The sequence below is a fragment of the Scyliorhinus canicula genome, chromosome 6, assembly GCF_902713615.1.
Source record: "Scyliorhinus canicula chromosome 6, sScyCan1.1, whole genome shotgun sequence".
Lineage (NCBI taxonomy): Eukaryota > Metazoa > Chordata > Chondrichthyes > Carcharhiniformes > Scyliorhinidae > Scyliorhinus > Scyliorhinus canicula.
This window is the reverse complement of record NC_052151.1, coordinates 31877211-31905000: the sequence shown is the minus strand read 5'-3', so window position 1 is coordinate 31905000 and position 27790 is coordinate 31877211. Positions and strand designations below refer to the sequence as shown.

General features: G+C 46.5%; 1 protein-coding gene across 1 annotated transcript in view; it reads right to left on the bottom strand.

Annotated features, from left to right (window-relative positions):
- The window catches only part of bub1 (BUB1 mitotic checkpoint serine/threonine kinase), a 146658-nt gene that overhangs the window by 49077 nt on the left and 69791 nt on the right, over positions 1 to 27790 (bottom strand). Inside the window, exons 11-13 of the mRNA XM_038799122.1 lie at positions 15307 to 15362; positions 10243 to 10362; positions 4373 to 4504 (exon numbers count right to left, since the gene is read on the bottom strand). Coding sequence (XP_038655050.1) covers positions 4373 to 4504; positions 10243 to 10362; positions 15307 to 15362 — 308 coding nt within the window. The remainder of the gene's footprint in view (positions 1 to 4372; positions 4505 to 10242; positions 10363 to 15306; positions 15363 to 27790) is intronic.

Here is a 27790-nt window from a genome sequence, read left to right as displayed (position 1 = left end):
CCACGCCTCCTCCGGGGAATCGACATAATGGTCCCGGTCCGAATAAGTTACCCACAGGCGTGCGTGCGGCAACATTCCGAACTTTATCTTTTTTCTATAAAGCACCTCTTTCGTCCGATTAAATCCGGACCGCCGCTTAGCCACCTCCGCACTCCAGTCCTGGTAGATCCGCACTACCCCATTCTCCCAATTGCTGCTCTTCACCTTGGCCCAGCTCAGCACGCAGTCCCGATCACTAAACCGGTGGAACCTCACCAGCACCGCACGCGGGGGTTCATTCTCCTTAGGCCTCCTGGCCAGTACTCTGTGTGCTCCATCCAGCTCCAGGGGCAGATGGAGAGACCCGGCCCCCACTAGCGAACCCAGCATTACAGCCACATAGGCTGTCAGGTCCGATCCCTCCAGCCCCTCCGCAAGGCCCAAGATCCGCAGGTTTTTCCGCCTCATGCGGTGATCCAGCTCCTCGAAGCGTTCCTGCCACTTCTTGTGGAGTGCTTCGTGCCCCTCCACCTTACTCACGAGGACCACGGCCTCCTCCTCTCGTTCAATGGCCTGCGTCTGCAACTTCTTGATGGCAGCACCCTGGGTGGACTGAATCTCTGACAGCCTTCTGTTTGTTTCCTGCAGAGAGCTCAGTACTTCATCCTTGAATTCTTTAAAGCAGCGCAGGAGATCAGTTTGTTGTTTCTGGGCCCAGAGTCTCCACTCCCCTGGAGCTTTGTCGGTGGCCATCTTGGATCCCTTCCCCCGTTTTTTCTGAGGAGCTGCTGCTGTTTTTTCCACCTTTCCACTCCGAGTTCGAGTCATGGACTGCAGGGAAAGTCGTTCAGCACACCTTCCCCCACCGGGAGACGTCGAAAAATTTCCGTTTTGGGCTCTCAAAAGAGCCGAAAAATCTCTTTAAAACGGGAGCTCCCACATGTGTGGCTTATTGCTGCATAACTGCCACCGGAAGTGGTATTTTCCCAGATATAATAATAATAATCTTTATTGTTACAAGTAGGCTTATATTAAACACTGCAATGAAGTCACTGTAAAAAGCATCCAGTCGCCACATTGCAGCACCTGTTTGGGTATATTGAGGGAGAATTCAGAATGTCCAAATTACCAACAACACATCTTTTGGGACTTATGGGAGCAAACCGGAGCACCCGGACGAAACCCACGCAGACACGGAGAGAATATTCAGACTCCTCACAGACAGTGACTCAAGCCGGGAATCGAACCTTGGACCCTGGCGCTGTGAAACAACTGTGCTAACCACTTTGCTACTGTGACACCCATATAATATGCCTGTACCCATTATAATCATCTGCTGCCAATCTAAGTAGAGTCTTTGTAACCACCCGAGACCCAGACTAGGTCTCAACCCCTGCACCACTAGCAGTGGCAGTTGAACTGATTGTTGCCTCTAGGTGACTGGAGTCGCCGTTGTCCCAATAATGGTTAATGGTTCTCCAGTATACAATTTTCCTGTATGGTTTTTGTCCAATGAGAGACACAGCATCCGTTGTATCTATTTCCATAACCAAGGGGTCACCATCCAACTGGATGGTTATCTTGATGGGATAGATCACTGGAATGGGCGGCAGCCAGCACTATGTACATCCATGTCTATTATGGAGTCTTGGAGTTCCGGGACTCCCTTTTCCATGTGAGAGGGAAAATCCTACGGCCCTTTTTTAGATCCAAGGACGGTTCTGCCAACAGTTGAGTTGCCATGTTATTAATGCCATGCACTGGACAGTCTCGTAACATCTCCGGAAGGTGATAGCCAGTCGTGTTCAGCAAGTTTACGATGGTTGGTCAGGAATTCCATGACCAAGGGTAGCATGGTGGCGCAGTGGTTAGCAGTGCTATCTCATGGCGTCGATGACCGGTGTTAGATACCAGCCCTGGGTAACTGTCCATGTGGAGTTTGTACATTCTCTCCCTGTCCGCATGGGTCTCACCCCCACAACCCAAAAGATGTGCAGGGTAGGTCGATTGGCCATGCTAAATTGCCCCATAATTGGAAAAAATAATTGGGTACTCTAAATTGTTTTTTTTTTAAAAAAGAATTCCGTTACCAATTCCCCGGAATTCACCCAGCGGTGTTGAACAGGTATTTCTGCACGATCACCGATGGTTTGGGGTCGTAATAGTCTACAACATGCATTACAAGCTTATTAAAGGTCTTTGAATCTGGGGCTGCCAGGTAGGTAAGGCTTTTGATCACATTGAAAGTCGGGGCAGTCAGGAGTACTACCTTTTGCCAATCGTCTCCTGCAACAGATTTCACTTGGAAGAAATATCGCATCCATTCTGTACACTAGGTCTAATTTTCCACACATGTCAAAGACCTCAAACCATCTAAAAAGAGACATTTTAGAATTCTCTCCGCCCTTGCTCTCCACGAGCCCCACGGGGAGATCTATTGGGTCATCCCTGTGGGTTTTGCGAGGATTATTATACCATTGTAACAAAATATTAGGAAAGTCAATAAATGAAAAACAAGAAACCCTGCATTGATGTAACACTTTTGATGACCTCAAGGCAACTTTTGTAACAAAGGGAAACACGGCAGCCATTCTGTACAAATGTCACGCAAACAGCAGTGGGATAAATGCCCAAGCTAATCTGTCAATTAAAAGAAAAAATTGGAGTACTTCTAATGCACATTTAGAACTGTCATGGGATCTTTTATGTCCTCCTGAAACAATAAGGTCAAGCAAGGTCTAAGCAAATGTTATCAAACGTTGACATCTCCAACAGTGTAGCATTCCTTCCGAATGGCTTTGAAATATCAGCAAATTTCATGTCCTCAAGTCTTTGGAATAAGCCTATAACCCAAGACCCTTTCACTCAGTGGAAAACGTGCTGCGCTGACACCTGGTGAAAAGTTAAACCCATAGATTTCTGACTCCGTGAGCATGCATGACACCTATGGGCAATTGAATGAATGAAATGAAAATCACTTATTGTCACAGGTAGGCTTCAAATGAAGTTACTGTGAAAAGCCCCTAGTCGCCACATTCCAGCGCCTGTTCGGGGAGGCCGGTACGGGAATTGAACGTGCTGCTGGCCTGCCTTGGTCTGCTTTAAAAGCCAGCTATTTAGCCCAGTGTGCTAAACCAGCCCCTTAACCAATTATGCAAGGAGTCTTCATTTCAACTCATTAAGATTGTATAGGGTTTTGTGACATTTAAGTTTTGCAGTTTACAAATACACCAGTCAATTTTATGATCTTGAATTGAAGCGGGGAATGCCTTGTTATAATTATTTTGTACTCTGGTTCATGTGCACTAAACTTTTATATAGGATGATACAAAAAAGGTTGGCATTCCATTAGCGTGGGTTGAATTGTAACCGAGGTTCCGAAGATGAAATGTCAGATGTTCGCCCATGGCTAAAAGACAATTAAATCCCTTGAGGATGGACTGCAGCGGTTTAAGAAGGCAATTCATCACCACCTTAAGGCCACTTGGGAACAATTCCTGGCCTTCCTAGCGACGCCACATCTCATGAAAGGATAAAAAGAGGATACATATGGGGTAAAAGTTAATGACAAATTTTAAATCACGTTCAGCATTTAATAAAGGCACATTGTACAATCAAACAATGGGTTTTGACAGCACTGGATTGAAGTTCCTAGCTCTGCCCCAGCACTAGAAATCTATTAACACCCAAGGAGAGGAGAGGATTCGAAGTGAAATCTGAAATAAAATTGAGGCAAATCTCAACATCACATCAGCATGTTAAACACAGGGGAGGCAGGCAGCACGGTGGCGCAGTGGGTTAGCCCTGTTGTCTCACGGCGCCGAGGTCCCAGCTTCGATCATGGCTCTGGGTCACTGTCTGTGTGGAGTTTGCACATTGATGTGCAGCGTAGGTGAATTGGCCACGCTAAATTATCCCTTAATTAGAAAATAATGAATTGGGTACTCTAAATTTTTTTTAAATAATAAAAAATACACGGGAGGTCTCACTGGACTAGAAACTAAAAAAAGATGGCGATGATACAAACATGGCTAACTATAGACATGAGACTGCAGTGGTTCAGAGGTGGATCACCACCACTGTCTCAAGGACAATTAGGGATGGACAATAAATGCTGGTCTAGCTAGCGAATCTCACATCCCATGGGCTAATTTATCTTTTTTATTATTTGTCCAAGATAAACATTGGGCAAAATAATAACTAGTTGTAGGCAACAAATGGATTCATAAAATAAATGAAACTTGGTTAAATGTACAGAAAACACTAAGTTAGAGGGGTACAGTCCAGTCTGATAAGACAGGCCGAGGAACTAAAAGAACCACCTCTAAAAACAATTAAATAGCTAGAACTATGACAAGCAAACACAAGATAGATAAAACTCACTTTGACTTACCATCCTTTTTACAAAATGTTTTGGAATCTGCATCCTGTACCTCCATTTGATCCTCTGCAAACACACTTCCATTTTCTTCCAGTTGAGGCAATGCAGGGATCACCGGTGCCTGAAACATGTCCATTATAGCATCTATCACAAGAAAAGAGCCTTCAGCTTATGCAGAGTGGACTGTGCTACACACTTATTCTAAATTGGATTTGCAATTTTAAGTTAGTCACAAATTAGAGATGATAAAACTATTTATCTAGGACATTGTTACATTTTTTGAATTTTTTCCAACTCTCTTAATTCAGATTCAGGCTCCTTCAATATCAGTTCCAACTTTCTTAACCTTTGCCAGTGGCCATATTTGCCTCGAGATCCAGAGTTTTTTGCCAACTGCTCGGGAAACTAAACCAAGATTCTCCATCTAGTACTTGCTTTAAGCTAGTGGGTCCGCCTGATACTTCAATAAGCTCTCATCGTTTCCAAAAGTAATAGAGCATCACATCAGACCTCATTTTAAGTTTAAAATATCCAGTTTTACAATCAGCAGGCACATGAACAGCTAGATATTTACAACAGACGTCCATCCACCTAACTTGCAAAATGAATAAAAAGCTTGCACCACTGAGAACTACGGTAGCCCTGAATAACATCCAACTGCAACAGCATTTCTTCTTTCATTCAGACATTGCACACGGCCCAATTATTTCACCAAGTTGCTCCTGAGATCTCAACCTCCCTCTGATTTATAAAATCTGTTTACACAAGTCTACAAACTGACTCATAAAATGAATCTTTATGGTAGAGCATACATTTGCACTCCTAATCGCCACACTTTAAGATCCGCATCTCACATGGTTGTTACGGGGAAAATAGAAAATAAACAACAGAAAGGAATTAGCTACCTGCTACTTCGTCAATCCTTTTGAAGCCAATTTCGGAAATGCATCAGTGTAGGTGGCAACAGTGGATGCAAAAGGAGCACCAAAAATAACTTGTATTTGTGCAGTGCACTTAACGAAGTAGAATCTCACAAGGCACGTCACAGGAGCAGTATCAAACAAAATTTGACATCAAACTATAAGGAGATATTAGGTCAAATCACGAAAAATTTAGTCAAAAATTTGAGAGCCAGATATGCAAAGAAGTTTAGGGAGTTAATTTCAGACTAATGGAAAGGAAGAGTACATGACAGACAAGATTTTGAGGAGTGCAGAGATCTCATAGGGAGGTGGTTACAGAGATAGGGAACAGCAAGGCCAGGGAAGATCTAAAAACAAAGATGGGAACTTAAAACTCTAAGAATTGTTCGACCGCGAGCCAGTGTAGGCCACTAAGCACAGGGGCGAAGGGGGTGTTAAAATACAGACAGAAGAGTTTTGGGTGAGCTTGAGTTTACAAAGGAGGCATGGCCAACAGAGCAATGGATTAGTCGAGGCGAGAAGTAATAAATGGTACAGGTAAGGGTTTCAGCAGATGTGTTGAGACACAGGTGGAGATGGGTGATGTTGTGGAGGGAGAGGTAGACAGCATTGGCGCTGACAAGAGAGAAATTGGGGTTGGAAGGTCAGCTCGGAGTTTTCTGTCAAAGAACTCTGCATTCCGACTTTTCCCTTCAATTTTAAATTGCCAACAGATCTTGATGTTCCAATTTACAATTTAACCATTAATGAGGAAACAGGGATTATCAGCATAATATCACTTACTAATAATCCAGATACCAAAGTTAATGCTCAGTGGTCATGGGTTCAAATCCCACTATGGCAGCTGGTGGAATTTGAATTTAATTAACAGATCAGGAATATAAAGCCAGCATCAGTAATGGTAACCATGATAACCATCACTGGTTGTTGTGAAAAACCATCTGGTTCACTAATGTCCTTTAGGTAAGGAACTCTTATCCTTACCTGGCCTATATGTTTTTAAAACCATTCTTGAACATCAGTACCCAGGTCAGCATTTCATTTGCAAATCCCAAAATGGTGGTTAATTGCCACCTTGAACTGCTGCAGCACATAACAGTGTCAATTATATCCACAGTGATATTAGGGTGCAGAGTTCCAGGATTTTAACCCAGAAACGGTATTGGATTGACGATTCATTTCTAGATTTCACTGGAATATAATTCAACTGCTGGTGATGGCCTACAGCACCACATGGACGACCAGTTTGGAGCTAAATCTAATCAAAACCCATCCCATTTAGTGGTAGTGCCATACCAAATAATGGAGGGTGCGCTCAGTGTTAAAATGAGACTGTGTTTCACAAACACCTTGCGTTGGTTCATCAAACCAGTACTACCATGGATAGATCCATCTGCAACAGATAGGTTGGTGAGCGAGAGACCGTAGGTTATTCCCTCCTATTTGTTTCTACATCATCTGCCACATATCCAGCCTGGCAGCTACATCCTTCATTACTTGGCCGGTTAGATCAGTCATTGTGATATCGAACCACTCTTCGTTATGGGCATTGAAGCCTCATATTTTGTGCTCTTGTGTTTTTTCCCCCAAGTAACATGAAACATGAAGCAGTACTGATTCCTCAGCTGAGGGTGGCCAGTAAATGATAATCAGGAGGTATCATTACGGGTATTTATACAGCTGCACGGGGGGGGGGGGGGGGGGGGGGGGGGGAGAAGAGTCATGGGCGGAGCCAAGGGAGCCCAGTACAAGCTCCTGAGTGCTCCCAGCGCTACTCCCCCTACTGGTAGGATAGCGCTACTGCGCTGACAAAGACAGTGTGAATTAACATATATACATCTATATTACATTCACCACATTTCTGTTCTGCTGGACAAACCAGGGATGGTGATGGAAGAGTCTGAAATATTGCTGAATGATATGGTGGAGGCAGCAAGGATAGAGGGATGGAATGGGTCTGACTGAATTGTTCCACAGAGAATTGCCATGGACTCAATGAACTGAATAGCCTCCCTCTGTACCATTATCACTCGTCTGACAGGAGGTTGCTTTCCTTGGCTTTGGGACAACTCTCTCAATTTTAGCATAAGTCCCAAGCTGTTAGTGAGGAGCACCTTTGCAGAGTCAACTCGGCTGACCATACCTTTTGTTATGTCCAGTTTTATTCTTTTAAAAAATATTTTTATTGTGTTATTTGAAAATTTTAATAAAAATAACATAGACAATGATATCAACATGGCAAAATAAACATTTCCCCCCCATCTCAATCTTCACACACCCTAACCATAAAACAACAATCCAGGCCCCCCCCCCCCCCCAGGAATAATGCTTCTGCTGACATTTTAATTTTCCCTGAGAAAGTCCACAAACGGTTGCCACCTCCAGGTGAACCCGAACATTGACCCTCTTAAGGCGAACTTTATTTTCTTGAGACTGAGAAACCCAGCCATGTCACTATCCCAGGCCTCTACACTCAGGGGCTTCATGTCCCTCCAGATTAACAAGATCCGTCTCCGGGCTACTAGGAAGGCAAAGGCCAAGGCATCAGCCTCTTTCGCCCCCTGAACTTCCGGCTCTTCCGACACTCCAAAGATCGTTGCCTCCGGACTCGGCACCACCCATGTTTTTAGCACCGTGGACATTGCCTTAGCAAAACCCTGCCAAAACCCTCTAAGCTTCGGGCATGCCCAAAACATGTGGACATGATTTGCTGGGCTTCCCTCCCACCTCGCACACTTATCTTGCACCCCAAAAACCTGCTCATCCTAGCCACTGTCATGTGTGCCCGGTGGACTACCTTAAATTGTATCAGGCGGAGCCTGGCACACGATGAGGTGGTATTAACCCTGCTTAGGGCATTTGCCCATAGACTGGCCTCTATCTCTCCTCTTAGCTCGTCCTCCCACTTGCCCATAAGCTCCTCCACTGGAGTTTCCGCCGCCTCCAATAGCTCCTGGTAAATATCTGAAACTTTCCCCTCCCCCACACAGGTACTGGAGACTATTCTAACCTGTATCCCCTGTGGCGGCAGCAGCGGAAAGGCCAGCAACTGTTTTCTCAGGAAGTCTTGCACCAGCAAATACCTAATCCCGTTCCCTGCTGGCAATTCAAATTTATCTTCCAAGGCTTTCAAGCTGGGAAAGCTCCTATCTATAAATAGATCCCCCATCCTTCTAATTCCTACCCTTTGCCAACTCCGGAACCCACCATCTAGCCTACCCGGTACAAATGATGATTGTTAGAAATTGGGGTCCAAACCAATCGTCTCTCCACTCTCTTATATCTCCTCCATTGCCCCCAGATTCTCAGAGCTGCCACCACCACTGGAGTTGTGAAGTATCGGACCGTTATCTGTGCTCCCAGACTGGTGTCGCCCAGTTTTATTCGTATTAGACTGAGTGGTTCGTCAGGCCATTTCAGAAGGCAGTTAAAAGAAAGATCACATTGCTGTGGATCTAGAGTAACATGTAGGCTAGACTGTGGGTGAATAGCAGATTTCCTTCCCTAAAGGGTATCTAATAACAACATTAATGTTTACTGAAACCCAGAAGTTTAATGGACACCATGAAAAATAGTAGATTGTATTTTAGATTTATTTAATTAACTGAACTTGAACTCCCAACTGTTGTGGTATAATTTGAATGTGTGTTTCCGGATCACTAGCCCAGACTGCTGAATTACTGGCCCAGCAACATAACTAACACCCAACCATACCCATGTCTTTAATGTAGTAAAATCTTCGCTTCACAGGAAATTAATCAGATAAAATTTGGCATGCAGTCAAATTAGACATTTGGGATACAAAGAACAAAGAAAATTACAGTATAGGAGCAGGCCCTTCAGTCCTCCCAGCCTGCGCCGATCCAGATCCTTTATCTAAACCTGTTGCCTATTTTCCAAGGTCTACTTCGCTCTGTTCCCCACCCGTTCTTATATCTGTCCAGATGCATCTTAAATGATGCTATCGTGCCCGCCTCTACCACCTCCACTGGCAAAGCATTCCAGGCACCCACCACCCTCTGCGTAAAAAACTTTCCACGCACATCTCCCTTAAACTTTCCCCCTCTCACCTTGAAATCGTGACCCCTTGTAATTGACACCCCCACTCTTGGAAAAAGCTTGTTGCTATCCACCCTGTCCATACCTCTCACAATTCTGTAGACCTCAATCAGGTCCCCCCTCAACCTCCGTCTTTCCAATGAAAACAATCCTAATCTACTCAACCTTTCTTCATAGCTAGCACCCTCCATACCAGACAACATCCTCGTGAACCTCCTCTGCACCCTCTCTAAAGCATCCACATCCTCTGGTAATGTGGCGGCCAGAACTGCACGCAGTATTCCAAATGTGGCCTAACCAAAGTCCGATACAACTGTAACATGGCCTGCCGACTCTTGTACTCGATACCCCGTCCGATAAAGGCAAGCACGCTGTATGCCTTCTTGACCACTCTATCGACCTGCGTTGCCACCTTCAGGGTACAATGGACCTGAACTCCCAGATCTCTCTGTACATCAATTTTCCCAGGACTCTTCCATTGACCATATAGTCTGCTCTTGAGTTAGATCTTCCAAAATGAATCACCTCGCATTTGCCTGGATTGAACTCCATCTGCCATTTCTCTGCCCAACTCTCCAATCTACATATGACCCAAACAGATTTTAAGGAGTGTGTTAAAAGGAAGAGGGTACATAAGCTTATGGAGGAATTGCAGAGCTAAGGACATGAACAGTTAAAAGAGTGACCATCAAATAACAATGAGGGATAGAGATAGACAGGTGAACCAAGTTTGTGTGTGTGTGTGAGAGTGTGTGTGTGTGTGTGTGTGTGTGTGTGGGGTTGGGGGAGGGGGGGGGGGGTGGTTGCACATACATTTTAATTAGAGATTTGCAACTCAACTCAACATTTGACAGTATTCATATCCAAATGGCTCAACGCTAATTGAAGTAAATTTCTTACCCAATGCTTCTTTGGTATAAACAGTTGGTGAAGGCAAGACTTTGGATGGAGTAGCTTGAACCAAGCCAAATGAAGAGTTTGGAGTGTGGGATCGATTCCCAACTAATCCTGAAACATTTCCTGTCAAAGTTGAATTTTAAAGCCAACAATTAAATATTTAAAGACTCCATTCCCCAACTTATGATTGCTAAGATTGCAGAGAGAAAAAAAACTAACAAAAATGTAAATCTCAGAAGGTTCTATGCTTATAAAGATAGGTTTTGAGGGGAGTACTATATCATCCTCTAATGAACCACCAAGCACTTACATAGCAGCTAAGAATATGAGAAAAGAAAACAATACTAAGGTACAGAGAGCCAAGAATTGGACAATTAGTGGCCAAGGAAATAATAACCATTCCAGAGCAAAAAAAAACACAAAGAGAGGTTCAGACAATTAGCCAAGACGACAGACTCTGTCTCAGGAAGGAGACTGCTTTGTTGCTGATGATAATGGCTTGTTGACTGCAGCAAATGGTCACCACTGGCTTAGTGTCTGGATCATGTTTTAGTAACAAAGAACAAAGAAAATTACAGCACAGGAACAGGCCCATCGGCCCTCCCAACCTGCGCCGATCCAGATCCTTTATCTAAACCCGTCTCCTATTTTCCAAGGTCTACTTCCCTCTGTTCCCGCCAATTCATATACCTGTCTAGATGTGTCTTAAATAATGCTATCGTGCCCGCCTCTACCACCTCCGCTGGTAAAGCGTTCCAGGCACCCACCACCCTCTGCGTAAAAAACTTTCCACGCACATCTCCCTTATCCCCCTCTCACCTTGAAATCGTGACCCCTTGTAACTGACACCCCCACTCTTGGGAAAAGCTTGTTGCTGTCCACCCTGTCCATACCTCTCATAATTTTGTAGACCTCAATCAGGTTCCCCCCTCAACCTCCGTCTTTCCAATGAAAACAATCCTAATCTACTCAACCTTTCTTCATAGCTAGCACCCTCCATACCCGGCAACATCCTGGTGAACCTCCTCTGCACCCTCTCCAAGGCATCCACATCCTTCTGGTAATGTGGCGACCAGAACTGCACGCAGTATTCCAAATGTGGCCGAACCAAAGTCCTATACAACTGTAACATGACCTGCTTCGTCTGTGATGGTAAGCCATCCCATTGGCTGAGCAATACAAGCAGATGAAGTGCAAGGATAGATCTAACATGTAACTGAGGACTTGTAAGTCAAAGACCTTCCCATTCTCAATGGTTAAAACTCCAGCGGACACAAGTGCACCCGAGGAAGCGACTTCTGTGGCTCCTGTCTAAAAACTGTAGAAATACCAGAGGAGGAAGTATGCATCTTAGCCATTGCATTCAGCACAACCCCCAGTCTAGAATATAAATTAAAATCCTTGAAGGTTCATGTTCAGATGGAACAAGAACTGTGAAGACAGCTGTGATGAGATGGGCTGTCCGGGTTTAGTCATATATTCCTGTGCTGCTGCAATCTGGACCTATGGTGGCGTTAGTGTTAAACATCGCTCCAAGGAGTCCAGATTTCTGTGGTCACATGTACTTTCACATCCATGTTGCAGTCTGGAACTCTGGATAATGGTGAAATAGAGGCTCCATCTTTCTTTCCATCACACAGATATCAGGAATCTCTCCCACTCTTATCACCTGGCACTGGTATATGGTGGAAGGATTTACAGTTTGATAACACAAGGTTTGGAAGCAGTTTGGAATTCAGCAAAGAAGGACCACGGGGTTGATTAAGAAGGGGAAAATAGAGTAGGAGAATAAGTTTACAGAGAACGGAAAAACTGACTGTAAAGTATTCTATAGTATGATTGGTGAAGACAAATGGAGCTCCCTTACAGTCAGAAACACTTGGGATGTATAATTGGGGACAAAGAAATGGCTGAGCAACTAAATACTTTGTTTCTGTCTCCACAAATGAGGACCAAATCAGATACCAGAAATGTCGAGAAATGCAGGTTTAGCGAGAGGGAGGAATTGAAAGAGATCAATATTAGTGGAGAAATGGCGTTAGGGAAATTGATGGGATTGATGGCTGATAAATTCTCAGGGTCTGATAACCAACATCTCTGAGTACTTAAGGAAGTTATCTAGAAATAGTGGGTGCAGTTGGTCATCTTCCAGAATTCTATAGACTCTGGAACAGTTCCTGCAGATTGGAGGGCAGCTAATATAATTCCACTATTTAAAAAGGGAGGTAGAGAGAAAGCAGGGAATTATGGATCAGGAAGCCAGACATCACTGGTGGAGAAAATTCCAGAATCCATTATCAAAGATTTTATTGCAGATTTTAAAGCAGAGCACTTGGAAAATAGTGGTGGGATTGGACAGAGTCAGCATGGATTTATGAAGGGGAAATCATGCTCCACAAATCTACTGGAATTCGTCAAGGATATAACGAGTAGAGTTGATTTGGGGGGGGGGGGGGGGGGGGGGGGGGGGGAGAAGAGAGAGAGAGAGAGGGAGAGAGAAAGAGAGAGAGAGAGAGAGAGAGAGAGAGAGAGAGAGAGAGAGAGAGAGAGAGAGAGAGAGAGACAGAGACAGAGAGAGACAGAGAGAGACAGAGAGAGAGAGACAGTGGATGTAGTTTATTTGGATTTTCAGAAGGTTTTTGACAAAGTCCCGCATAAGAGATTACTATGCAAAATTAAAGAGCATGGGATTAGGGGTAGTGTATTGAGATCGATAGAAAAATGGTTGACAGACTGGAAACAAAGAGTAGAAATTAACCGCTCTTTTTCAAATTGGTAGGCAGTGGCTAGTGGGGTACTGTGGGGTACCGCAGGGTTCGGTGCTAGGACCCCAGCTATTCACAATATATGTGAGGGAGCAAAATGTAATGTCTCCAAATTTGCAGATGACACCAAGTTGGGTGGGAGGGGTGAGCTGTGAGGAAGATGCAGAGATGTTTCAGTATCAGTTGGACAAGTTGAGTGAGTGGGCAAATGAATGGCAGATGCAGTATAATTTGAAGAAATGTGAGGTTATGGGCAGCACGGTGGCCTAGTGGCTAGCACAGCCGCCTCACGGCGCTGAGGTCCCAGGTTCAATCCCGACTCTGGTTCACTGTCCATGTGGAGTTTGCACATTCTCCCCGTGTCTGCGTGGGTTTCGCCCCCACAACCCAAAAATGTGCAGAGTAGGTGGATTGGTCACACTAAATTGCCCCTTAATTGGAAAAAATAATTGGGTACTCTAAATTTATAAAAAATAAAAAATTTTTTAAAAATAAAAAATGTGAGGTTATCCACTTTGGTAACAAAAACGAGAAGGCAGACTGTTATCTGAATGGCCATAAATTAGGAGGGGAATGTGCAACGAGACCTGGGTGTCCTCAAACACCAGTCACTGAAGGTAAGCATACAGGTGCACATTCTCCCCAAGCAGTAAAGAAGGCAAATGGTACGTTGGTCTTCACACCGAGAAGATTAGAGTACAGGAGCAGAGATGTCTTGCTGCAATTATATGGTGTATAGTTTTGGTTTCCTTTTCGAAGGAAGGAAATTAAAATGAAATGAAAATCGCTTGTTGTCACGAGTAGGCTTCAATGAAGTTACTGTGAAAAGCCCCTAGTCGCCACATTCCGGCACCTGTCCGGGGAGGCTGGTACGGGAATCGAACCGTGCTGCTGGCCTGCTTGGTCTGCTTTAAAAGCCAGCGATTAGCCCTGTGAGCTAAACCAGCCCCGATGTTCTTGCTCTAGAGGGAGTGCAGCGAAGGTTTACCAAACTGATTCCAAGGATGGCAGGACAGACGTACGAGAAGAAATTGAATCAGTTAGGATCGTATTTGCTGGTGGCACTGTGGTTAGCACTTCTGCCGACGGTGCTGAGGATCCGGGTTCGAATCTCAAACCTAGAAAATCTGATCAGGTCTGGACAGGGTAGATGCAGGAAGGATGTTCCTGATGATGGCTGTGTCCAGAACCAGGGGTCACAGTCGGAGGATACACGGTAGACCATGTAGGACAGAAATGAGGAGAAATCTCTTCACCCATAGAGTGGTCAGTCTGTGGAATTCATGACCACAGGACGTAGTTGAGGCCAAAACATTGTATGTTTTCAAGAAACAGTTAAATATAGCAGTTAGGATGAAGGGAATTAAAGGGTATGGGAGGAAAGCATGATTAGACTATTGAGTTGGATGAACAGTCATGATCATAATGAATGGCAGAGCATAATGAAGGGCCAAATGGCCTCCTCCTGCTCCTATTTTCTGAAGGCCGTTGGCCTCTTCCTGTTCCTATTTTCTGAGGGGTCAAATGGCCTCCTCCTGCTCCTATTTTCTACGTTTCTATAACCAACCTGTTTGATTATATCATGAATGCTTGGATAGGGCTGGAACCCTGAGTTCCTGAGCAAGAGATGCTATACCACAACACCTCCATTTTGTGGACCAATGTGAGTGACCCACGGTACCCTTAATTTCTCAAAAGAGTGATCATAGAAAGAGGGAACTGGTTAGCAGTTGAATAAATTAAATCCTGCCCAGTTCTAGGATTCCACTGTGGGAGTGACAAATATCTGCACATGAAATGGTAGTGTAAATGCGAGGCTGAAGGAGAAAAGGACTGGCGGTTTACAGTTAATCAATAGACATATTCCAGTGGAATAGTAGTATTAACATTCACTGACAGATAGTGTAATAAATAAATGTGCTAGAATGTCCTGTACCCAATGGTCTGCATCCTAGGGTTTTAAAAGAGCCAGCTACAGAAACAATGGGTGCTTTAGTTTTGGTTCCAGAATCCCCTATAATTTTAAGAATGTAACCCTGTTATTCAGGGTGGGGGAAACAGAACATAGGAACATGCTATCATTCAGGGACATGATAGCAGATACTTAGAAAATTACAATATAATTAGGTATAGGCAACACAAGTTTACAAAAGGGAAATAATATTTGACAAATCAGTTTGACCTACTTGAGCTTGCAACTATTTTTCAATAAATGATATTTTGCAAATGTAACTTGAACAGCTTGAGTAACTTAAATGTCTTCCAGTAACCCAAAATCACTGACTAAACACTTCAAATTTACCTTCTCTTGGTCTTGACAGCGAGATCCTAGAACTGTTATCACTTCTATTCATTAACCTAAAAAAAAAAGAAGAAATTTCACTCAGTAAACACAGTCGTTAGATTTATTTAAAATAGTACTCTATCTAATCTTATATTTATAAGCACTTCAAGTCGAGAACATTTTTTGAAAAATCCATAGATGCAGCAATTAGCATTATATTACAGTAGTTAGGGCAGCACGGTGGTGCAGTGGTTAGCACTGCTGTATCACAGCGCCGAAGTCCCAGGTTTGATCCCAGCTCTGGGTCACTGTCCGTGTGGAGTTCGCACATTCTGCGTGTTTGCGTGGTTTTCACCTCCACAACCCAAAGATGTGCAGGTGGTGGATTGGCCACACTAAAAATTGCCCCTTAATTGAAAAAATAATGAATTGGGTACTCTAAATTTTATTTTTATTTATTTTTTTAATTTAAAAATTTTACATAGTGGTTATGTTACTGAACTAGTAATTCAGAGCTGGATGAATAACACAAGTTTAAATGCACCGACTTCCAGTGGCAGCGATGTCCGAGTGAGCCGCACATTCGGCGGGCTCCCACGGAGCTGAAGGAAGGCGGCAGCGAAAGTGCTGAGGAGCGGGCTGCGGCACATGGAACAGCGGGAGTCCAGGAGACAGAAGAAAAGAGAGAAAAAGGGACAGAGACAAGGACCTGAAGAAACTTACCTGGAACCGAAGATGGCTGACACACGGACCCCGGACTCAGCAATCCAGCAGGCGCTGGATAACATGCTCCAGGTAATGAAGCCCAGTTTCGAAGCGGGACAGCTTGGACAAAATCCAGAAAGCGGTGGATCATCTGAACCAGAGGCTGGATGCGCAAGATGTTAAAGTTAAGGAGCTGGGAGAGGCGGTGGAGGAGCAGGCAGATGCACAGACGGTTGCGGCACTAGAAGTTGACGGGCTGAAGGAGCGGCAGAGAAGACTGCTAGACAGAGTGGAGGAGCTGGAGAATAGAGCCCGCAGGAACAACCTGAGGATGGTCGGCCTCCCGGAGGGGGCTGAGGGAGCTGATGCCGCAGCGTTTGTAGCAGACCTATTGATGCAGCTGATGGGGGCCGAAGCCTTTCCGCGACCGCCGGAGCTGGAGGGGGCATACAGAGTGCAGGCGAGGCAGGGGCGGCGGGGCGGCTGGGCGGACCCCCCCCCCCGATGGTGATTAGGTTCCACAGGTTCGTGGACAAGGAGCGGGTGCTGCGGTGGGCAAAGAGCGCCAGGAGCAGCACGTGGAACAACAGTGTCCTCCGCATTTACCAGGACCTAAGCCAGGTGGTGACTCGGCGGCGAGCAGCCTTTAAGAATGTCAAGGAGGTGCTGTTCAAGAAGCACGTGAAGTTTGGTCTGCTGTTCCCGGCTCGTCTATGGGTCACGCACCAGGGTCAACACCACTACTTCTCCGAGCCTGAAGAAGCGATGGACTTTGCGAGGGATCAGAGGCTGGTCCCGCAAAGAGGTCCCACGGACGCAAAGTAGGGCCCGAGGATGACCGTGGGAAGGTACGCCGAATGGGCCTGGACTGCTGTTCAATGGTTTGCTGGGTCAAAGGTGCCAAGCGGAACATTTGGGACTCTTTCCTTTGTTCATGGACATTGGTTTGGGTTTTTTTTTTTTTAATTGTTTGTTTTTTCTCTTATGTTTTGTTTTTTCCTCTTTTTTCTGTTTTTTTCCTTTTTGGGCAGATTTGTACTTTTTGTGCAGCTCGCGGAAGACACTGGAGCCGGCACGGTAACGAAGGGGGGCTGGTCAGCAAGGGGGGCCAAGGACGTGGGTTGGGGGGGTTTTTGTTTTGTTTTGTTGATGTCCATGCCTTCCTGTGCCAGTGAGTTTGCTCCAGTGGGTTGGAGAGGGGATGGGGCACCGGGGAGTGGGAAGGAGGACGGGGAAACAATGGGAATGAGACAGGAAGGTGCCGGAGTGTTGAGTCACCGGGCTAGCAGATTGGCTAGTCAAGGGAGTCAGATTGGGGGGGGGGGGGGGGGGGGGGGGGAGAGAAGAGAGAGAGAGATCACAGCCAGTGGATGGCAGGGGTGGGGGTATCGGGGGATGTTGTTGGGGGAGGGGGGGGGGTTGTTCTGCTGACGTGGGAGGGGCTTGAAATAGGCACTGGATAGGAGGTCGAGGGTGGAGGCAACCAACAGGTGGGCCAGGAATGGCGCGACGAGGGGCAGCACGGTGGCCTAGTGGTTAGCACAACCGCCTCACGGCGCTGAGGTCCCAGCTCTGGGTCACTGTCCGTGTGGAGTTTGCACATTCTCCCAGTGTCTGCGTGGGTTTCGCCCCCACAACCCAAAAATGTGCAGTGTAGGTGGATTGGCCACGCTAAATTGCCCCTTAATTGGAAAAAATCATTGGGTAATCTAAATTTATAAATAAAAAAGGAATGGCGCGACGCACGGGCCGGGTGCCAGCCCGAGAAAGGCTATGGCTGATGTGTGTATGTGTGTATGTGTGTGTGTGTGTCCCGACCAGGCTGATCACCTGGAACGTCAGGGGACCGAATGGACCGGTTAAGAGGGCGCGGGTGTTCGCGCACTTGCGGGCTCTGAGGGCGGACGTAATTATGTTGCAGGAGACACATCTGAAAGTGTCTGACCAGACCAGGCTAAGGAAGGGCTGGATTAGCCAGGTCTTCCACTCGGACTTGGACTCGAAGTCCAGGGGGGTGGCAATCATGATCAACAAGCGGGTGCAATTTGAGGCGGAGGGTATAGCCGCAGACAGGGGGGGCAGATACCTGATGGTACGGGGCAGACTGGAGGGGAGAAGAGTGGTGCTGGTGAATATATATGCCCCAAACTGGGATGACGTGGACTTCATTAATAAAGAGTGCTGGGGAAGATCCCGGACCTGGACTCTCGCAGGCTAATAATGGGTGGGGACTTTAACATGGTCCTTGACCCGGCTTTGGATCGGTCGTGTCCCAGAACGGGTAGACTCCCAGCAATGGCAAGGGAGCTGAAAGGGTTTATGGAGCAAATGGAGGCAGTGGACCCCTGGAGAGCCAGACAGCCGACAGGAAGGGGCTACTCGTTTTACTCGCACGTCCATAAAGTATATTCTAGGATAGATTTCTTCGTACTAAGCAGGGATTGTATAGGGGAGGTAAAGAACACGGAATATTCGGCAATTACTATCTCAGACCATGCCCCGCACTGGGTAGACCTGCAGATCGGGGGGGCGAGCTACCAACGCCCGCAATGGAGGCTAGACGTGGGACTGCTGGCGGAGGAGGGGATCTGTGAGAGGCTTCGGAGGTGTATGCAAAATTACCTGCAGGTGAATGACACGGGGGAGGTCTCAGCGGCGACCCTGTGGGAGGCGCTAAAGGCAGTAGTGCGGGGGGAGCCGATTTCAATTGGGGCCCACAGAGCCAAGGCAGACAGGGCAGAGATGGATAGATTGGTCAGGGAAATGGGCCGAATAGATGAAGAGCACGCAGAGTCCCTGGGGGAGGTTTTACTCGGGGAGAGGCAGAGACTACAGGCGGAAATGGGGGCACTATCCACGAGTAGGGTCGTGGAACAGTTTAGGAAGGTGAGGGGCGTGGTGTACGAGCATGGGGGAAAAGGCTAGCAGACTGTTAGGAGGAGGGAGGCGGCCAGGGAAATAGGTAGAGTGATGGATGGGGAGGGGCGCAAAGTGGAGGACCCGGCAGGATTGAATAAGCTATTCCGGGACTTTTATCGCAAGCTGTATACTTCGGAGCCGCCGGAAGAACCGGAGGAGATGAAAAGGTTTCTGGACGGGTTGACATTCCCAACAGTAGGTGGGGGGGGCGAGTGGATGTGCTGGGGGCCCCGATTAGAGTGGAGGGGGTATTGGGGGGCCTAAAGGCCATGCACTCGGGGAAAGCCCCGGGGCCGGATGGATACCCAGTAGAGTTTTATAGGAAGTTCTCTGAGCTGGTGGGCCCGGTCTTGGCGAGGGTTTTCAATGAGGCAAGGGACAGAGGGACCCTGCCGCCGACAATGTCGCAAGCTACTATATCACTGATATTGAAGCGGGGTAAAGACCCAGAGGCGTGCGGGTCCTACAGGCCAATCTCCCTAATTAATGTTGACGCCAAGCTCCTGGCAAAGGTACTGGCGGTTAGAATGGAGGACTGCGTACCGGAGGTGATTGGGGAGGACCAAACTGGGTTCGTGAAAGGTAGGCAGCTGGCGGCCAACCTGAGAAGATTACTTAATGTGATAATGATGCCCCTGGCGGGCAGGGAGGTGGAGGTAGTGGTGGCGATGGACGCCGAGAAGGCCTTTGACCGGGTGGAGTGGGACTATCTATGGGAGGTGCTCGGACGGTTTTGGTTCGGGGAGGGGCTGGTGGATTGGATCAAATTATTATATCAGGCCCTGAGGGCCAGCGTCAGGACTAACAGAGAACATAGAACATAGAACATAGAACAGTACAGCACAGAACAGGCCCTTCGGCCCTCGATGTTGTGCCGAGCAATGATCACCCTACTCAAACCCACGTAACCCGTATACCCGCAACCCAACAATCCCCCCATTTACCTTACACTACGGGCAATTTAGCATGGCCAATCCACCTAACCCGCACATCTTTGGAGAAGTGTCGGAGTACTTTAGGTTGTACCGAGGGACCAGACAGGGCTGCCCGCTCCCCCCGCTGCTGTTTGCGCTGGCCATAGAGCCGCTGGCGATTCCGCTGAGAGCCGCAGAGGGATGGAAGGGGATGGTGAGGGGCGGGGTAGAACATAGGGTCTCTCTTTACGCAGACGATCTGCTCCTGCACGTGTCGGACCCAGTGGCCGGGATGGGAAGTATACTGGGAATGTTGAGGAAGTTCGGCCAGTTTTCAGGATACAAATTAAATACAGCCAAGAGTGAAATGTTTGTGGTACAGGCAAGGGGCCAGAGAGGGCTACCGTTTAGGCTTGTTGAGGAAAACTTCCGGTATTTGGGAATCCAGGTGGCACGAGACTGGAGCAGGCTGCACAAGTTAAATTTGGTCAGGGTGGTGGAGCAAATGAAGGGAGAGTTTCGGAGATGGGATGCACTCCCGCTGTCGCTGGCAGACTGGTGCAGACTGTAAAGATGACAATCCTCCCTAGATTTCTGTTTGTTTTTCAGTGCCTCCCGATCTTTGTCCCACAGTCCTTCTTCAAAAGAGTTAACAGGATGATCATGAGCTTTGTCTGGGCGGGGAAATCCTCACGGGTGAAGAAGGCGATGCTGGAGAGGAACCGCAGCGAGGGAGGGCTGGCTTTGCAGAGTCTGATTAATTATTACTGGGCGGCCAACATCGCTATGATAAGGAAGTGGATGGTGGGTGCGGGGTCTATCTGGGAGCAGGTGGAGGCGGCTTCGTGCAGGGGCTCCAGCTTGGCAGCCCTGGTCACGGCTCCTCTACCGCTGCCGCCGGACAGGTACTCCACCAGCCCGGTAGTGGTGGCGACCCTGTAGATATGGGGCCAGTGGAGGAGGCATGTAGAGGAGACGGGGGCGTCGGTTTGGGTGCCAATCTGCGACAACCATCGGTTTGTCCCCGGGAGTATGAATGGGGGGTTTCGAGTATGGCGGCGGGTGGGGGTGGGAAGGGTGTGCGATATGTTCCTGGAAGGGAGCTTTGCAAGTTTGAGGAGCTTGGAGGAGAAATTTGGGCTGGTAAGGGGAAATGATTATAGGTACCTACAGTTGCGGGACTTTGTTCGTAGACAGGTCCCATCTTTCCCACGCCTCCCGCCAATGGGGATCCTAGACAGAATAGTCTCTAGGGGGGAAGAAGGGGAGGGTGGAGTCTCTGATATTTATAAGGTGCTCATGAGGGAGGAAGGATCCCAGATGGAGGAACTGAAACTTAAATGGGAGGAGGAGCTAGGTGGGGAAATGGAGGACGGGCTGTGGGCAGAGGCCCTGAGTAGGGTAAATTCAACCGCGACATGTGCCAGGCTCGGGCTGATTCAATTTAAGGTCGTTCACCGGGCCCACATGAACGTGGCTCGGATGAGAAAATTCTTTGGGATAGAGGACAAATGCGCTAGGTGCGTGGGAGGACCAGCGAACCACGTTCACATGTTTTGGGCATGCCCTAAGCTTAGGGGGTACTGGGAGGGATTTGCGGGCGTCATGTCCCGGGTGCTAAAAACAAGGGTGGCGATGGGCCCAGGGGTGGCAATTTTTGGGGTTTCAGAAGAACCAGGAGTCCAGGGGGAGAAAGAGGCCAATGTTTTGGCCTTTGCTTCCCTGAAAGCCCGGCGACGAATACTATAGGCGTGGAGGGACTCAAAGCCCCCGAAGACTGAGTTGTGGCTTGCGGACATGTTGAGTTTCCTGGGTATGGAAAAAATTAAGTTCGCCTTGAGGGGATCTGTACAGGGGTTCGCCCGGAGGTGGCAACCATTTATTGATATGATTGAAGTATTGAAAGTACATGGATGTTTGCACATTTTTGTCTTTTTTGCTTTCTTTCTGTTGATGTCTGTAACTGTTTACAAAGCCAAAAACTACCTCAATAAAATTGTTTATTTAAAAAAAAAGTTTAAATCCACCATAACAGCTGCGGCATTAAAATTCAGTGAATTAAGTAAATCTGTAATTAAAAATTAGGATCAGCAATGTTGACGAATAAATTACTGAGTTGCAAAAATCCATCTGGTTCATAATGGCCGATAGCCATTTTTATCCTGCCTAGTTCATAAGTTCCTCCAGACCCATGTCAATGCAGTTAACTACCCTCTACTTAGTGGTGAAAAGTGACTCACCAACATCTCCTAAAAGGCAATTAAGGATTGACAATATAATGCCAAAAAAATTGTTGAGGAATAAAAAAGGGTCATTCCATTGTTTCTGTTACAAGGTTTTTCTTAACCAGTATGGTTTCATTTGAAATTTCTGTTAATGAAGTCAAGTCAACAAAAATAAGCAAAACCTATGTCTCCAATATATAACCACACCCAGCTGACAAATATATTGAATAAAACCTAACTTAGCTTTAAAAATTGTTTTTCGTAAAATCGTAATTTAAATATATACACTGGGTGACATTGTATGATGTTTGTTGTTTTTGCAAAGCAGCCCTCTGACATCAGCCCGGGTCCTCATATATGAGAAAATATCAGCCATGATTGAATGGCCTAATTCTACTCCTATGTCTTATGGCTGATATGTTTCTCATCCCCATTCTCCTGCCTTCTCCCCATAACCCCTGATCCCCTAATTAATCAAGAACCTATCTATCTCTGTCTTAAAGACACTCAGTGATTTGGCCTCCACAGCCTTCTGCGGTGAAGAGTTCCACAGATTCACCACCCTCTGGCTGAAGAAATTCCTCCTCATCTCGATTTTAAGGGAGCATCCCTTTCGTCTGAGATTGGGTCCTTTGGTTCTAGTTTTTCCTACAAGTGGAAACATCCTCTTCACATCCACTCTATCCAGGCCTCGCAGTATCCTGTATGTTTCAATAAAATCCCTCATCATCCTTCTAAACTCCAACAAGTACAGACCCAGAGTCTTCAACCATTCCTCATAGGACAAGTTCTTCATTCCAGGGATCATTCTTGTGAATCTCCTCTGGACCCTTTCCAAGGCCAGCACATCCTTCCTTAGATACGGGGCCCAAAACTGCTCACAATATTCCAAATGGGGTCTGACCAGACCTTTATGCAGCCTCAGAAGTACATCCCTGCTCTTGTATTCTAGCCCTCTTGACATGAATGCTAACATTGCATTTGCCTTCTTAGCTGCCGACTGAACCTGCGCGTTAATCTTAAGAGATCCGTGAACAAGGATTCCCTTTGTGCTTCTGATTTCCTAAGCATTTCCCCATTTAGAAAATAGTTTATGCCTCCATTCCTCCTTCTAAAGTGCATAACCTCACACTTTTCCACATTGGATTTCATCTGCCACTTCATTGCCCACTCTCCTAGCCTGTCCAAATCCATCTGCAGCCCCCTCCTGCTTCCTTAATACTACCGGTCCCTCGACAGATCTTTGTATCATCTGGTTCTCCTTTGTCTAACTTCCTTGTTACCACCTCAAAGAACTCCAACAGATTTTTCAGGCATGAGCTCCCTTTGACAAGGCCATGCTGACTCAGTACTATTTTATCATGCACTTCCAAATACTCCACAATCTCATCTTCAATCGTGGACTCTAAAAACTTACCAATGACCGAAGTCAGGCTAACCTGGCTATAACTTCCCCTCTTCTGCCTCCCTCTCTTCTGAAACAGCGGTGTTACATTAGCCACTTTCCTGTCCTCTGGGACCCTTCCTGCCTCCAGTGATTCCTGAAAGATCACCACTAGTGCCTCCACAATCTCCTCAGCTATCACTTTTAGAACCCTGGGGTGTAGTCCACCCGGTCAATCCACCTTCAGAACTTTCTCTTTAGTGATGGCTACTGCACTCACCTCTGCCCCCTGATTCTCCTGGAGCTCTGGCATCCCACTGGTGTATTCCACCCTGTAGACGATGCAAAGTAACTATTCAGTTCCTCTGCCATTTCTTTACTTTCTTATTATTACTTCTCCAGCCACATTTTCCAGTTGTCCAATGTCTATTCTTGCGACGCTCTTACCTTTCATATATTGAAAAAAACACTTCCTATCTTCTTTTATATTACTAGCTAGCTTGCACTCATATTTCATCTTTTATCTTCTCTCCCCTTATTGCTTTTTTAGTTGACCTCTGCTCGCTTTTAAAGATTTCCCTATCCTCTGGCTTCCTAGTAATCCTCGCCACTTTGTATGCTGTCTCTTTTATGCTGTCCTTGACTTCCTTCAAGGACAGCATTAAAGCCATGGATGTCTCGTCCTCTCCTACCATGTTTCCTCCTCCTTGGGATGAATTTTTGTTGTGCCTCCCAAATAACTCCCAAAAACTCCTGCATTTCCTGTTCCATTGTCTTCCTTGCTAGGCTCCTTTTCCAATCAACTCTGGCCAGCTCTTCCCTCATATCTTAGTAATGACCCTTATTTAATTCTAATACCGTTACATCTCATTCCAGCTTCTCCCTCTCAAACTTCAGGGTATTCATATTGTGAAAAATGAAAATCGCTTATTGTCACAAGTAGGCTTCAAATGAAGTTACTGTGAAAAGCCCCTAGTCACCACATTTCGGCACCTGTTCGGGGAGGCTGGTACAGGGATTGAACCGTGCTGCTGGCCTGCCTTAGCAAGCTGTCTACTCTCAAAGCCAGCGATTTAGCCCTGTGCTAAACCCCCCCCCCCTCGTCCTTGCATGTTTTGATCCCAACACTGATCCCCTTGCAGCCACGTCTGCGATGCCCACAACATTGTACCGGCCATTGTATTCTGGACCCAAACAGCATCCACCCACCAAACAATGGGCGCTTCAGAGCCCAATTTCATGCCCTAAATGTCAAGCTTACAAGCTTACATGGTACGGTTTTGGGTCTATGGAGCTGCAATCCAGCTGGAGGTTATCATCTTCAGGAAAGGAAGGGAAGGTGATGTAAAAATGTTGCAGGTTTCTTTATTATAAAAAATGTTTCTTGAATATGGGTGACATTAACATGGAAGTTTTTTAATTATCCACCCCAGTTGCCAAGCAGATGCCTGTGATCTTCTTTGTTTGTTTAAATTATTATTAAGATTGTCATGTTGCAACAAAGAACATGCAGACTTGGTACTAAATCAAAGTCAGTTTATTTACACTACGCTATAAATTGTGAATTCTTAAGTATGCTTAAAAAGCCAAGTATGAGATTAAATAATTACAATATACAGAACTACTGAAAAACACGATTGTCTCCAACCCTCTCATGTAACTCACTCCAAGAGCACATGGACCGCTGTGTGGTTTGTGAGATGTGCTCCTACTCCATCTAGCTGGATTCTGTAATTACTCTACATGGTCATTCATATATACAAAGATGATATCCTACATACTAGATGCAGTTACTCTGAAGAATGAAGATAGATGGGTGACGGTGAGAGGGGCTGGGAGGAAGCAGTCAGTACAGGGAGCCCCTGTGGTCGTTCCCCTTAGTAACAGGTATACCACTTTGGATACTGATGGGGGGGGGGGGATTACCAGGGGTAAGCCATGGAGTACAGGTCTCTGACAAAGAGTCTGTCCCTGTTGCTCAGAAGGGAAGGGGAGAGAGGAGTAGAACATTAGTCATTGGAGACTCCGTAGTTAGGGGATAGAAAGGAGATTCTGTGGAAACGAGAGAGACTCGCGGTTGGTGTGTTGCCTCCCAGGTGCCAGGGTCCGTGATGTCTCGGATCGTATTTTCGGGATCCTTAAGGGGCAGGGGAAGCAGCCACAAGTCGTGGTCCACATAGGCACCAACGACATAGGTAGGAAAAGGGATAGGGATGTAAGGCAGGAATTCAGGGAGCTAGGGTGGAAATTTAGAGCCAGAAAAAACAGAGTTATTATCCTGGGTTGTTACCCGTGCCAAGTGCTAGTGAGACAAGGAAGAGGGAGAGAGAGCAGCTGAACACGTGGCTACAGGGATGGTGCAGGAGGGAGGGTTTCAGATACCGGGATAATTGGGGCTCATTCTGGGGTAGGTGGGACCTCTACAAACGGGATGGTCTACACCTGGACCAGAGGGGTACCAATATCCTGGGGGGAAATTTGCTAATGCACTTCGGGAGGGTTTAAACTAATTCAGCAGGGGGTTGGGAACCGGAATTGTAGCTCCAGTATACAGGAGATTGAGAGCAGTGAGGTCATGAGTAAGGTTTCAAGGTTGCAGGAGTGTACCAGCAGGAAGGAAGGTGGTTTAAAGTGTGTCTACTTCAACGTCAGGAGCATCTGGGAATAAGGTGGGTGAACTTGCAGCATGGGTTGGTACCTGGGACTTCGATGTTGTGGCCATTTCGGAGACATGGCGAGAGCAGGGACAGGAATGATTGATGCAGGTTCCTGGGTTTAGATATTTCAGTAAGCTCAGGGAAGGTGGCAAAAGAGGGGGAGGGGTGACATTGTTCGTCAAGGACAGTATTACGGTGGCAGAAAGGACGTTTGACGAGGACTCGTCTACTAAGATAGTATGGGCTAAGGTTAGAAACAGGAAAGGAGAGGTCACCCTGTTGGGAGTTTTCTGTAGGCCTCTGAAAAGTTCCAGAGATGTAGAGGAAAGGATAGCAAAGATGATTCTGGATAGGAGCGAAAGTAACAGGCTAGTTGTTATGGGGGAACTTTAACTTTCCAAATATTGACTGGAAACGCTAGAATTAGAGTACTTTAGATGGGTCCGGTTTTGCCCAATATGTGCAGGAAGGTTTCCTGACAGTACGTAGATAGGCCAACAAGAGGCGAGGCCACATTGGATTTGGTACTGGGTAATGAACCAGGACAGGTGTTAGATTTGGAGGTAGGTGAGTACTTTGGTGATAGTGACCACAATTCAGTTTTGTTTACTTTAGCGATGGAAAGGGATAGGTATATACCGCAGGGCAAGAGTTATATCTGGGGGAAAGGCAATTATGATGCGATGAGGCAAGACTTAGGATGCATAGGATGGGGAAGCAAACTGCAGGGGATGGACACAATTGAAATGTGGAGCTTGTTCAAGGAACAGCTACTGCGTATCCTTGATAAGTATCTACCTGTCAGGCAGGGAGGAAGTGGTTGAGCGAGGCTTATGTAAAGATGAGACGTGAAAGTTCAGTTAGGGCGCTCGATAGTTACAAGCTAGCTAGGAAAGACCTAAAGAGAGAGCTAAGAGCCAGGAGGGGACATGAGAAGTCTTTGGCAGGTAGGATCAAGGATAACCCTAAAGCTTTCTATAGGTATGTCAGGAATAAAAGAATGACGAGGGTAAGAGTAGGGGCAGTCAAGGACAGTCGTGGGAAGTTGTGCGTGGAGTCTGAGGAGATAGGAAAGGTGCTAAATGAATATTTTTTGCCAGTATTCACGCAGGAAAAAGACAATGTTGTCGAGGAGAATACTGAGATATAGGCTACGAGACTAGAAGGGCTTGAGGTTCATAAGGAGGAGGTGTTAGCAATTCTGGAAAGGGTGAAAATAGATAATTCCCCTGGGCCGGATGGGATTTATCCTAGGATTCTCTGGGAAGCTAGGGAGGAGACTGCAGAGCCTTTGGCTTTGATCTTTATGTCGTCATTGTCTACAGGAACAATGCCAGAAGACTGGAGTATAGCAAATGTTGTCCCCTTGTTCAAGGAGGAGAGTAGAGACAACCCCAGTAACTATAGACCAGTGAGCCTTACTTCTGTCGTGGGCAAAGTCTTGGAAAGGTTTATAAGAGATAGGATTTACAATCATCTAGAAAGGAATAATTTGATTAGGGATAGCCAACACAGTTTTATGAAGGGTAGGTCGTGCCTCACAAACCTTATTGAGTTCTTTGAGAAGGCGACCAAACAGGTGGACGAGGGTAAAGCAGTTGATGTGGTGTATATGAATTTCAGTAAAGTGTTTGATAAGGTTCCCCACGGTAGGCTATTGCAGAAAATACGGAGGCATGGGATTCAGGGTGATTTAGC